This window comes from Dipteris shenzhenensis, chromosome 12 (genome assembly GCF_047967505.1).
Source record: "Dipteris shenzhenensis isolate YYH24624 ecotype China chromosome 12, Dip_SZ_1.0, whole genome shotgun sequence".
Classification (NCBI taxonomy): Eukaryota; Viridiplantae; Streptophyta; class Polypodiopsida; order Gleicheniales; family Dipteridaceae; genus Dipteris; species Dipteris shenzhenensis.
The window spans coordinates 11,530,633-11,544,686 of record NC_141607.1 but is presented as its reverse complement, the minus strand read 5'-3'; the positions used below and the strand labels follow the sequence as shown (position 1 = coordinate 11,544,686).

Genomic DNA, 14,054 nt, shown 5'->3' with positions numbered 1-14,054 from the left:
AGATCTAAGGATTTACACTATTTGTGACACAGGAGATGGAGACCAAGGAGCTTCTTCACGAGGTGCCCTGAATACTATGAGATCCGCGGGAAGTAGCATTAGCTTTTTCCCGTGGATACACAGCTATGCATGGAGTAGTCGATTATCAAGACCAAAGATATATCGTACTCTTCATACATAAGGTCACCCACTTTAGGTATAGACTCTTGAGACCCACCATGGGTCACGGCCCCAAATAGTGGGAGATCACAGACTTCTTCACACCTGGATGGGAAGCATTGGTACCAAGACCTTGACTATCATGCATGCTAGGCCAGCAAGAGACTAGACGTAGCTCCGCCCCATCCAAAGTACTGTCATTGCAGCATTGTGGTGCTAGGTTGCCTCACATTACCCATGAGTACACCCTACAGGATGCTAGCTACGATTTAGGTATAGACTCATGAGACCCGCCAATGGGTCATAGCCCCAAACAGTGGGAGATCACAAACTTCTTCACACCTGGATGGGAAGCATTGGGACTAAGACCTTGACTATCATGCATGCTAGGCTAACAAGAGACTAGACGTAGCTCCATCCCATCCAATGTACCGTCATTGCAACGTTGTGGTGCTAGGTTGCCTCACATTGCCCATGGATACAACCTACAAGATGCTAGCGACGAATGTCAAACATGTTTCAGAGAGACTAGGATTCTCGGTGGGACCCCAGTGTCAGGCCCATGTGAAACTCAGACTTCTCATGATTGCTACTGGACACAATAAGACACCATAAGGAGCTACTCCCAACACTAAGAGATTCTTGTCACTCAAATTGTTCCTAGTTTCATTTCATTTCATCATTACCTTTTTAGAGGTGAGATCTACACCCCCAATTGCCCCATGATGGACTCCATGTTGACTTCTTTAGTCTTACAAGCTTTTTTTAGCCGTCCACGAATGCTAATAAATCTAGCTCTCTCTCTCTCTCTCTCTCTCTCTCTCTCTCAGTTTCACAACTTGGTGGTCAAACGATATATAAGCACATTAGAACAACCTAGTCAAAAGCCCTTTTGTCTTTCAACAATGGAAATTCATTCATACAAAAATTAAGCCCTTTTGTCTTGCAACACTCTTCTTCTACAAGTGAAGGATTCAAGATAAAGTTAAGACTAGAAAGATTGAGATGATCAGGTGATAAGCCAAAAATCTTGATTCCCTCTTATGGTTCACATTCCTAGCAAGCACATGGCTGCTAACAGCACAATTAATTGTGTTGATGTACAGGAATCACAGCCATGTCAACCCATGTGACCATAGTTTTCAGTAGCTGGTCAGTCAAGTACAAGAGGAGTGTAGGGGTGTGTTTTGCTGTTGTTGAGGGGGGGGACCCAAGGTTTTACGAGGACAGTGTCTCTTGTGAAAGGGTGTGCCTTTTCATGAAAGGATGAGAGTTTGGACCTTGTGCATATAACTTAAAAGGGTGTCCCCATTTGAAGCATCCTTTTGGCACACGTGTCAATTCACAAACCGTCTGACCCTTGCGTGAATGAATATTCCCCTTCGTGTTGGCATCTTTAAATTGAAGATGTGTCCCTTACAAAGTAGTGTGTCCCCTCACGATGGGGTGCCCTGAAGTAATAAGGTAGCTTCTCTTCACAATAAGGTGTGCCTGTTAGGTGAATAGGTGTGCCCCATTGTGTCCAAGCACATGAACGAGCACAAGTGTAATTGCCGTCATCTAGTGACATAAGGGATGAACAGGGCACTAGGATGTCATGTGGTGAAAGGCCTTGCAAAATTACATCCTTCTCTCCATCTCTACATTCGTAGCAGCATGGAGTGCTTTTAGCATCTGAAGGTCAACCTTGGCAAGACCAAGGTAATGATCTTTTACACATCTCGAGCCGTCATGCGCAGTGAGGAGTTCACATTTGATGGATCACCGGTTCAGATTGTCTCCTCATATACCTACCTGGGTGTCGTCTTCTTTGGCCCAATTTTTCACAATGAGACTAGTGATGCAGGCCCGTTTGAGTTAGTGCAATTATAGGGGAGAACAAGAATCTGTATTAATCAGAATGTCTGGGAATGAGTATCCATACAATGTGGCCTCTTATATAGAGACTGAAAAGCCATACCTGAAAGGGTCTATGCCCAAAGGGTATGTGTAAAAAGAGTGTATACCCCTTGTGAAGGGGTAACCCTTAATGAGAGGGTGTATATTACAACACTATAAATAGAACTATCCTCCCTCGGGATGTGTCCCATCAAAAGGGCATTAACTTTCACAGGTGTCCATCCCAACCAACCACAAGTCTAGTGCTGAAGGAGGAATACATCATGGATCGTGACAAGAAGATCAGCTCTTCATCTGACCCATACTTGTGTTTCCTTACACTAGAGATCTCTAGCGTTGCAAACACGTCCTTGCACTGATTGTCACGCATGAGAAAATCACATCCCTTTCCCCTCTGGGTCTTCTATTCTGTAAGCCTCATCCCATCTGCCAGCACTCGCGTAGATGTTTGCCATAAGCACATACGAAGCAGAAGAGTCTGGATTGATTTGGACAAGCTTCTGAAAGCATCTCAGTCCTAGTTCTGCTTCACCATAAGTTTTGCAGGCACTGAGCAAAGCGGTCCAGGTTTCCTCAGATGGAGGACACAGCATAGTTTCATGATGTTTGTCGGCCTCATACAAATGTCCTGATCGAGCAAGAAGGTCAACCATGCAGGTATGGTGATCTAATGTCGGTGCAATGCCATGTTTTTCACTCATTGCCTTGAAATACTCCTGGCCCTTGAACACCATGTTGGTATGGCTACATGCAGTGAGAAGACATGTAAATGTAATAGCATTCGGCTTCACACCCTGTTCTTGCATGTCCTCAAAACATTGTATAGCCATATTACCCTCATGATTCATGCCATATCCTTTAATCATAGCACTCCATGACACCACATCTTGATAAGGCAACTTATATAAAACTTCCCATGCCTCTGACATCAAGCCACATTTAATGTACATGTCGACCAAAGTGCTTCCAACAAGACGATCTCTTCCTAATCCCTTCTGTCTGACCTCAGTATGTATTTCTCGGCCCTTGTCTATGGCTCCTATGCTGCCACAAGCTTTCAAGGCACAAGCAAATGTGACAACATCTGGAGGAACACCCTCTAGTTGCATCCGCTCAAAACAATTCAGTGCTTCCTGACGAGGTCCATGTTCAGCATATCCTGCAATTAGTGCAGCCCATGACACAATATCCCGAACTGGCAGCTTGTCAAATACTGCCTGTGCTTTTGAAACTAAACCACATTTGGCATACATGTCGACCAAAGTACTTCCAACAAAAAGATCTCTCTCGAATCCTTCTTGTGTGATCTCTGTGTGTATTTCTTGCCCCTTGTCTATTGCTCCCATGCTGCTGCAAGCTTTCAAGATGCAAACAAACGTGACATCACTTGGAGAGATGCCCTCCAGTTGCATCTCTTCAAAACACTCCAGCGCTTCCTGACCAGGTCCATGCTCAGCATACCCCGCAATCAGTGCATTCCAAGATACCACATCTCGACTTGGCAGCTTGTCTAAGACATCCCGTGCCTCAGAAAGTGAGCCACATTTTGCAAACATGTCAACCAAAGTGTTGCCGACAGAAAGTTCTCTTTCAAACCCCTGTTGTCTTATCTCTTTGTGTATTTCTCGCCCCTTGTCTATGGCTCCTATGCTGCCACAAGCTTTCAAGATACAAATAAACGTGACAACATCTGGAGAGATGCCCTCCAGTTGCATCTTTTCAAAACATTTGAGTGCTTCCTCACCAGGCCCATGTTCAGCATATCCTGCAATTAGTGTGGTCCACGATACAATATCACGAACTGGCAGCTTGTCAAAGACCTCCTGTGCCTCCGGAAGTGAGCCACATTTAGCATACATATCAACAAGAATGTTGCCAATAACATGATCTCTTTCAAATCCCTTTTTAGAGATTTCAGCATGCACTTCTCGACCCTTGCCTATGGCTCCTATGGTGCCACAAGCTTTCAAGACACAAACAAAGGTAACAGCATTCGGAGTGACACCCTCCAGTTGCATCTGTTCAAAGTATATCAGAGCTTCTTCAGCATGGCCATGTTCAGCATGTCCACTAATTAGTGCCGTCCATGACACAACATCTCGAACTGACAGCTTGTCAAATACGTCCTGTGCCTCAAAAAGTAGGCCACATTTGGCATACATGTCAACCAAAGTGCTGCTGACAAAAACATCTCTTTCAATTCCCTGTCGTGTAACCTCCATGTGTATTTCTTGGCCCTTGTCTATAGCTCCTATGCTGCCACAAGCTTTCAAAATGCAAGCAAATGTGACAGCATCCGGATGAACACCTTCCAATTGCATCTGTTCACAACATTTCAAAGCTTCATGACCAGGTCCATGTTCAGCATATCCTGCAATCAGTGCATTCCATGATACAACATCTCGAACCGGCAGCTTATCTAAGATTTCCCATGCCTCTCCAAGTGAGCCACACTTGGCATACATGTGGACCAAAGTGTTGCCAACTGAAAGATCTCTTTCGAGTCCTTTTTGTGTGATCTCCTTATGTATTTCCCGACCCTTGTCTATGGCTTGTATGCTGCCACAAGCTTTCAACATGCAAACAAATGTGACAGCATCCGGAGAGATGCACACTAGTTGCATCTGTTGAAAACAAATCAGAGCTTGCTGACCAGGTCCATGTTCGGCATATCCTGCAATAAGTGCGGTCCAAGACACAAGATTTTGCACTGGCAGCTTGTCAAAGACTTCCCGCGCCTCTGCCATCGAGCCACATTTAGAATACATGTTGACCAGTGTGTTTCCAACAAGAAGATCTCTTTCAAATCCCTTTTGTGTGATCTCAGCATGAATCTCTCGGCCTCTTTCCACGTCCTTCAGCCTTGCAGAGGCTTTCAATAAAGCCATGAGTGTATACCTGCTAGGACGTACACTATCCTTTTGCATTTTTTGGTACACGTTGAGAGCATGCTGTGTTTGCCCACACTGGATATAGCCTAGTATGAGAGAAGTCCATGACTGTTCATCCCGATGAATCAATCTGTTAAAAACCTGCTGAGCATTGGACACACTTCCACATTCCACAAACATGGGCACGACACAGTTTCCAACAGCTCTGTTAGCCTCCAGTCCATTAAGGGATATCTGTGCATGCACGTGCTTGGCATACTCCAGATTCTTCTTTTTCCTGCATTTCTGCAGAATCCATATGAAGTTCTCAACAGAAGGGGGCTCATCCTTTTGGTCCAAAATATTGAGTGTCTCCTCTAATCTTAACACCTCCCAACCAATGCTCTCTTGCAGTTGTGCAGTCACCTCTACTCCAGACCTAAAGCAGTTTTTGCAACCGCTTACTAGTTCCACCCCCAAGCCAGGGTTTCCAGAATTAGAGCAGCTTTGTTCATGCTTTGCATACTGACCGAATCCTTTGCTCCCATTTTTTCCCTGGTTCCCCCACTTCTGAGCCTCTTTTTCCTCAAGCATTGCCTTAAGCCAACCTGGGTTGTACCAGCCGTCTATCCACACAAACTTTCGAGTATCCTCATGCCTAAAATCTGGAGCCTTAGGGATTGTCTATTAAAACTCACACCAGACTCGTCACACCAACAACTCAAGTTCTCGTTTCAGACGACGATCATAAAATAGTTGTAGAACTATTTTACGATCTCCTCGTCACACCAACAACTCAAGTTCTCGTTTCAGACGACGATCATAAAATAGTTGTAGAACTATTTTATGATCGTCGTCTGAAACGAGAACTTGAGTTGTTGGTGTGAGAGTCTGGTGTGAGTTTTAACAGACAATCCCTAAGGCTCCAGATTTTACTTCGAGATCGTAAAATAGTTCTACAACTATTTTATGATCGTCGTCTGAAACGAGAACTTGAGTTGTTGGTGTGACGAGTCTGGTGTGAGTTTTAATAGACAATCCCTAAGGCTCCAGATTTTAGGCATGAGGATACTCGAAAGTTTGTGTGGATAGACGGTTGGTACAACCCAGGTTGGCTATCATAAAATACTTCTACAACTACCGCAATACAATACAAAAAAAAAAACTTCTACAACTACAAAAATCTGCCTAAACTATTGCTTTGCTTACTTTTTTTTGTCCGTGGTGCCACTGCTGACAGGGATCCGTTAAGTACTCCTGCCATGAGGGTTCTGTATGCAACCTTGGAAGTCTATCTACAAGCAGGAACGCAATATCAAGATAATGGAATTTATGACACAGATTTATAACTTATGCGTCCAGCAGCAGCAAAGAAGCAAACCTGAATTCGAACAGTCTTCGCTCTTTTCCGGCTGACCGTCGGTTCGAAGATCCAAAAGCTCGCATCCAGGCGGACTAATGCTCATTGCAACCAGATTGAGCTGCGCAGGAGAAGAAGGTGCAGGTTCGGCAACGACGAGCCGGCATACAAGGGGCCGCACCAGGGTGATGACAGGGGCCTCTGGTGCAGTGTTGCGCCTGCTGGCGAGAAGGCAAGGGCCTCTAAAAGGGTGTGAAGGTTTGAAGTCTTGAGCATAGGATGAAAAAACCTCTGCTAAAGTGAACGTAGAGGCAGCTGTATTGAACATCATGGCCACCATCTCATACAACACGAGAATGCACGACGAGGGGACTAGGGGCCTTTAGGACACCATTTCAAACTGAAATTGAAATTTGGTATGCTGCCAAATGTAGCAATGGATCCTTTAGGGTGTTTGCCCTTCCTTGCCCACCACCCTTGGTGTAGCTCGGTTGTGAACACCACTTGGGTGGGCAATCTTTCCCGTCCATGATCCGCATGTGGAGTGCCCAGAGCACGCTAGTCTCTATACACCCTTAGCCAACATTGGAGAAAGAAGTTCCCACTGAAAACGCTTTTCTCAACAAATCATAAGACTTTTAAAATTTTGAAGGTCTTTTTGAGAATTTGGAGGTTTTTAAGCTAAAATTGCCTAAAATATTGCCGATTTTATGAAATTGAGAGAATATTTTTTACAAGGTGAAAAATGAAAATCTTGCAGATCCATTGTTTATAGTTTGCATGTTTCTAGCAAACACTGACACTAGTCCCCATGAAGGCTTGCGTGATTCCAAAGAAGGACTGACGACGATTTTCCATATTGTTTTAGGACCTTTACGAAACGCCCAATTGCACCCAATGTGTACCCATGGTCTGGGCATAAGTTGGTAGTCTTCAATGGGTAGGGGATTTACACATCACCTAAGCAAGAATCTTTCAAAAGGCTAGTATGCAGTGCATTGTTGAGAGAAGATAAATGTACTTGATTGTTGAATTTGATTGGTGGGATGAGTGGGTGCCCAAGTTTGGGCAACCGACGTTGGCTGCCTATGAAATTTCTTATCATGGGCACCACTCACCTCACCTTTTGATGTCCGCCCAATTTTGGCTATGTGTAAATGGAGTGCACCCATCTAGCTCCCAATCTAAGCATCCAATTGGCCCTTAGCAATAACGATGGGTGGGTAGACCTTAGTGTGTAACCACCCTTTGCCAATCGTATGAAGGATCGATGTCTATGGGCTAATCACAATGCATGGGCATTACAACATTGCGCTAGCAAGCCTTCCCAACATAGCTGTTGGGTTAACATTACACAGCTCAGAAAAGGGAGGGTACAACAATGCAACTGCCATGGGGCACTTTAGACTAGCACTTGTGGGGCTAAGAGGTGGCATGCATGGGGAGCCTCTTATGGCACTCACTTTTGTTAATTGGGGTCACCTAATGACCTAGTGTCCATGCCCATGTCATGTTCTATCGACAATCAGCATGCACAGTGTGCATATCTCACTCCACACCTTGTCAAGGTCAAGGTGGCCTTACAACCTAGAAAAGCAACCATCCAGCCTAAGATAGCATGTTAAAAAGTGTTTATGACCTAGAAAAAATTTAGTAAGGTCACCATCATAAGGGGATAGAGCTTTCCTAAATATTCTCAAAGTTAGCTCTCTGCTATTGTAGGTCACCATTATTTTTTAAATGCTCTCTCTTAGTCATTTCCCCTATATGTTGATAGCGGTCATCTTCCCCATCCAAATCATGTCCTCAATCTACAACATAAGGAACCGAGCACCAAACCCAAGGGGTGAACCTTCAATAAACAAGATGCCTTGCTTGCACTATCAGCACTATGCGATTGCCTTCTCTCAGATCAAGCACATTTGTTAGTTTCTTGATTGACGGTTTAAGGATGGGATACACCCTTGCTCTTGCAAATTGTCCACCTCATTGCTTCTCGAATGGACAAATACCCTCATTCCACATCAAAGTAAACACAAAAATAAAGTGAAAGTGTGTGCTTGTATCAAGTTTATCTTAGGGCTTTATTTCTTCAAAAAGGTTGTGGGATATTGTTTACTTAGTCAACCTTCATAGAATGCAAATTGGTGTCACTTTAAAAGTCCAAACTCTCCAATTCTATCCAACCATTTGCAATAGATGGAAATAGAAATGTCCAACCTCTCATGCCACAGAATTTCCTTCATGCAAGGTAGCAAACAAAAAATGTGCAACTACGCCCATTTGCTATAATACCACAGTTTTTAATTCCCTAAGTTTCTTGCTTGCAAAGTGAAGGATTTTGTAGATTGTTGATCTCCCATAAACCCATGTGTCTTGGGGATTGTGGATCTGCATATAATCCACTTGCAAGTTGGCAATTTTTGTTTTATGTGAGAGAAGTTGTAGAAAGCAAATGGGAAGCCTTAAGCTCAAATGTGCAAACTTTGTTTGTACTGTGAAGTTTTATCGCATAAGGCATGAGTCCTAAATGACTAAGTTTGTTCCTGCTTCTACTTCTCAAGTATCTTCCCGTAAAAGAGATGGTGTTCAAGGTTCTTTGTACCTTGGCAGCGTGCTAAGGTAGGCAAGGTTATGAAGGCTCAATTGAGATATTCAAAGTTGCAAAACATGGTTCAAATCTCTCTCTCTCTCTCTCTCTCTCTCTCTCTCTTTACCATACGTACATTCATACATACATACATACATACATATATGTATGTATGTATGTATGTATGTATGTATGTATACATACATACATACATATATACATATATATATACATATATTCATATATGTATATATATATGTATATATGTATGTATGTATACATACATATATACATACATACACACACACATACATACATACACACACATACATATATATATGTATATATACATACATACATACATATACATACACACACACACACACACACACACACACACACACACACATAATTCTACCTTCAAGCTCGAGATATTACATGAATAACTTTGCTGCTACACTACTCACACAATGATCTCATATTGGTTGCATTGGACTATGCTTTTGATGATTTTTGCCATAGGGTTGACAACTCTCCTAGACTGATTTTATTACCCATCCTCGTGCTTTGAGAGGGAAGATTTTGCAATGTGTTCTTGCCATGGAGTTATGTGGTTGTTGAGGTTGATTGTTCGAGAGTTAAAAAAAATTCCTTTGATGTGATTGTAGCTATCAAAGTAGTCCTTGCCTTTGTTGTCGAATGCTTCCAGAGTTTCTCTTTGCTTGTGGATTGGACAAAAGCTGGTCGAATGATTCCAGAGTTTCTCTTTTCTTGTGGATTGGACAAAAATTAGTTGAAGGTCACCGATGTGGCACAATGTTGGGACTTGATGTTGATGGTATTGAATACATATGTACCCGTTTTTTCATTTGATACTGATTGCATTTTTCTTCTGTGTCTTATACCCAACCTATAAATTTGCACGTTGATATGTTGATCATCTTGTTTGGTGTCAATTATGGCTCATAAAAACATACCCTTGGATTTGTATAGAATGTATGCCTCCTTGGATCTTGCCATTAGTTCCATTGTTTGTCATTAGTTATGATTGTTTGTATAGAATGTATGCCTCCTTGGATCTTGCCATTAGCTTCATTGTTTGTTAACAAGAATGTTTGTAAGATAGGATAGGATTAGGTTGTCAATGATGAGGCTTAGGACTTGCATAAATAAGGTTGGATCCCATTGGTGAATTTGTGTTATTGACAATATCAATAACTTTGTTGTGTGTATCTTCTTCTTCTATTGATTTATATTGATGTTATACATTGAGCTCATAATATCTTCCAATTTTCACCTAGATATTTGAAGCTCAAGAGCTATGCCTTGATTTAGAGGTTGTGTGCTTGCTCTTCCCCATGTAGTGGGACTTTATTAATGCATGTATAGTGTCTAAATTGGAAAAACTTGTGCATGTGTTTATGGACCTATCCTATGTGCCTAGGTGGGCAGAACTACAAATTTGCAAGGTTCAAGAGAATATTATCTACAATTTTTATTCACTAGTATGCCATGATTATGAAAGCATGTTGTTATTTGTGGTTTGGTCCCCAAATGGAGTTTTACCAAATGCCACTTCTTCATTTGTTTTAATCCTTCTTTCAAATTCCAAGATCATCATTGGGAACATGTTTCATGGAGAAACTTCTTTCTTGTTGGCCTTTGGATTTTGTTCAATCTTTTCTAGTCTTATACTTGAGTAGATAGGAGTGTTGGCAAGCTAGACTAGTATAAAGAGTTGACACTTGAGTTCATGTGTAGATATGCATTCATTGAAAGTGCAATCCCATCATTTCCTACGATGGATGATTGGATTGTGTTCTATCCTTTGACTGTGCACACCTCTATTGATTTGTGTGTCTTTGTTGATACATGTGTCTTTATATCTTTGGTATTTTTTGTACCTTAGATCCATGGGATTTGATTGTTGTTGCCAGTTGAAACTATTCCATTTGTGTGACTGAGATGGGATTTAGCCCTTTTTGTTGAGGAACATTTGTAAATTCATGACTTCATACATTGTGAGTGTTCCAATTTTGCAGACAGAGACATATTGTCGACGTGGTGCCTATATTTCTTTAAGTATATTGCATGGTCTATTAAAGAATGCACGTTTTTTTTGCACAAGGGCTCTTAGCTTTCTTCATGCATCTTTTGTTGATCCATGCCCAACTTAGTCTTATATCCCAAAAAGCAGTACACATCTTTCTTTTGTATCCAAATAGATTTTATCCTTGGTTGATTGGTATGCATCCGATTGCATGGAGTGGAACATTCATTGTTGATGAAGGACCAGTGTCTTTTTTGGTGATAGGTCCATGTTGATATTTTTTTGGGTTGCGATTTGACTAACGGTTTCTCTTTGGGGGCATCTTTGCCCTTTTTTGTTGAGTGGCTTTGGACTTGAGAGACTTTGTGTCACCTTGATATTACTGACTCTCCCTTTTGAATTTTGACAAATAGTGTAGATCATTAATAGAGACCGGTGTTAATTGCCAGCTTTTGTTTGAGTTTAATGAGCTCCTCTTCTAAGTCTTGCATCTCCTTGTTTTGCTTTGCATGGCACAAAGTATGTTTGTCCTTTTGGTCCCGCTTCTGTTGTAGTTGTTTCCAAAGCCATATCAAACTCTTGTTGCCAATAAATTTGGAATTCATGCATTAGTTGAACTTTCTCTTTGAAAATATTCTTGAGTTGTCACATGGTGGGATTTGTTCCTTTTTTAGCTCCTTTCTTGAATATATTGAGAATTGTCCTTCAAGGATTTTGATTAGAAAGTCCTTCTGGTTTGTTGTATCCTTGTATTTGTCATTGGGGAATCCTCTAGTGTATGGCCAAGATGTAATTTCTCTTCCATGTTTGGCCTCGATATTTGAGACTTATCAGAGAGGATACCTTTTACATCATCTTCATGAAAAAGTGGTGTACTTTGAAGAGCCCAAGTGACAGATATGTTCTTTTGCATCAATGGTTAGGTGTGTGAGAGACTTCCTGGTGCTATCTTGTGGACATATATGTTCTTTTGCATCATTGGTGCTATCTTGTGGACTGCATCCCCCTTTGTGCTATTTTTTGTTGGGACTATTTTAGGGTTTTAAATTAACTATGCCTTCAATGTGCCTCTTTTAACTCATTTCTATTTGTTGTTCTTTTTGCATGCCGGTTGACTTTCCATTGAGCACATGTTAGTGATAGGTGATTCTTTTGAACACATTGATAGATTATCCTCATTATTTTTAATTCATTTGATGATTCTATAGGCTTTGCCCTATGTGTATCAGTGGATTTAAAGCCTATTTAAAGATGGCTTCACTTATGTCACCACATGATTTGGAAACCCGCCTTTCTAGGTTTCATAATCATGTGGTGACACAAGCAAAGCCTTTCTAATTTTGCTTCAATCATTTCTGGATCATTCTCAATCGATTCTCCAATCATCATTGTTGGATCATATACCTTTATTATAGTTTTGCAACATAGTGATCCATTTGCTCTTTAATTTCTTCATGCAATCCTTTGACAAAACTTTTGAGTACCTAGTGCTCTATTAATGATAGATTTCCCTTTGTGATAGCACTTTTCAACTTGTTGAAATAATTTGTCACTCCTAGCTCTTTTGAACTACCCTTGGCAATGTTAGTTTTTGAATTCCTTTGTCTAATCTCTCATGATTGGAATTTGGGGATGGCACATTCCAATTGAGATCCAATATTGCTTGCTTAGTTATTGTAAATTGTAGTATAAAATATTGCCATAGCATGGGCCATGAGTTTTGTATTTCCACGTCCTTCTTGAGTACCAATCAAATGGTTCTCTTATGAGAGCCTGTGGGAATATGTTTAAGTAATCTTCTGCCTGCCTTGAGGTGCCTCCTAACATTTGCACTCAAACAAAGCAATGAATTTTTTGGGATCACCTCTACCTAGGAACATAAGCATGTATACAAGTGGATCATATTGCATGCCAAGTTCTTGTGGGATTGTTGGCTCTTTTGCACGGCTTCTACAAGAAGAGCAGGGTATTCTTAGTATGCAAGGTTCCAAGGCTTTTTGTCACCTACAAATATATCGGGGTTGTCGTTTGTAGTATACGTGTAGAGCTTAGGACCTCGAGCCGTATTTCGGTGAGAGATGTAGGCTTAAGTGTGGTAAGCAAACATAGTGCATGGATGTGTGAAAGGAACGTGCATCATCATGGTTGAGGTAATGAAGGCTTTCGTCTTCATTGGGGGTTGAAGGGTTTAGGAGGAGTTTAAGGGTTAGAGAGAGGTACCAAGGTTTAGAAAGAGGTTCCAGAGTTTAGAACATTATGGGGTATTTATACAAGTTGGAGAGCTTCTCTCTCTGCATGTAGGAATTGTAAGACATTCTCTCTCTACATGTAGAACTTGCATATAGGAGTTGCATGTAGGAGTTGCAAGTTGCATGTAGGAGTTGCATGTTGCATGTAGGAGTTGCATGTAGAACTTGCATGTTGCATGTTGCATGTAGGAGTTGCATGTAGAACTCGCATGTTGCATGTTGCATGTTGCATGTAGGAGTTGCATGTAGAACTCGCAAGTAGAACATGCATGTAGGAATCGCATGTAGGACTTGCATGTAGGAGTTGTAAGAGAAGTTGCAAGTAGAACATGCATGTAGGAATCACATGTACGACTTGCATGTAGGAGTTGCATGTAGAAGGCGCATATAGGAATCGCAAGTAGAACTTGCACGTTGAGGATTCCTAAGAGAGATTATTCATAGCCTTATGCAAGTACAAGCGGAGCTTTACTCTACATGCACATTCTGTACTACCTACGTCCATGTGGGCATAGAGACAACATACTCCTCCGGATCCATTTTATTACCCGTCCTCGGGTTATGGCTTATTGTGAGGACGTAGCTGGGTTACCATGTGTGTGTCCAGTGGCTGTGGAACTTGTGTCATGCCATTCGATCCTACTGTAAAGCCTTGGCACCATACAATTTTTGCTTAGTTTCCATGTAGCATGTATCCACCATTTATTCAAACAGAGATATGTGGCATGCTTCTAAGAAGATGACTCTTTGATAGAGTTGGCTTGTAAGCATCGATCCGTTCATTGGGATTGAAACTGAGTGGAGGCAAATGGCTATCGAGGTAACATGGGACCTCCAGAATGTATTCAAATGTTTTGTAGAAGATAGCACTTAGGTA

At 41.6% G+C, this 14,054-nt stretch overlaps 1 protein-coding gene across 3 annotated transcripts; it reads right to left on the bottom strand.

Annotated features, from left to right (window-relative positions):
* Window positions 1-2,029: 2,029 nt before the first annotated feature.
* On the bottom strand, window positions 2,030-6,667 carry LOC147895820 (pentatricopeptide repeat-containing protein At5g27110-like). 3 transcript variants are annotated; one of them, XM_087382461.1, is made up of 3 exons: window positions 6,310-6,667; window positions 6,138-6,223; window positions 2,030-5,495 (listed from the first exon to the last, which is right to left on the bottom strand). In XM_087382461.1, the coding sequence occupies exons 1-3, from the start codon at window positions 6,626-6,628 to the stop codon at window positions 2,436-2,438; spliced, it is 3,465 nt and encodes a 1,154-aa protein (XP_087238587.1). In that variant the 5' UTR covers window positions 6,629-6,667; the 3' UTR covers window positions 2,030-2,435. The 3 variants fall into 3 exon arrangements, with proteins under 3 accessions (XP_087238587.1, XP_087238588.1, XP_087238589.1); XM_087382462.1 differs by having other exon boundaries at window positions 2,030-5,483; XM_087382463.1 differs by having other exon boundaries at window positions 6,138-6,219; window positions 6,310-6,520.
* Between the last annotated feature and the right edge of the window lie 7,387 nt (window positions 6,668-14,054).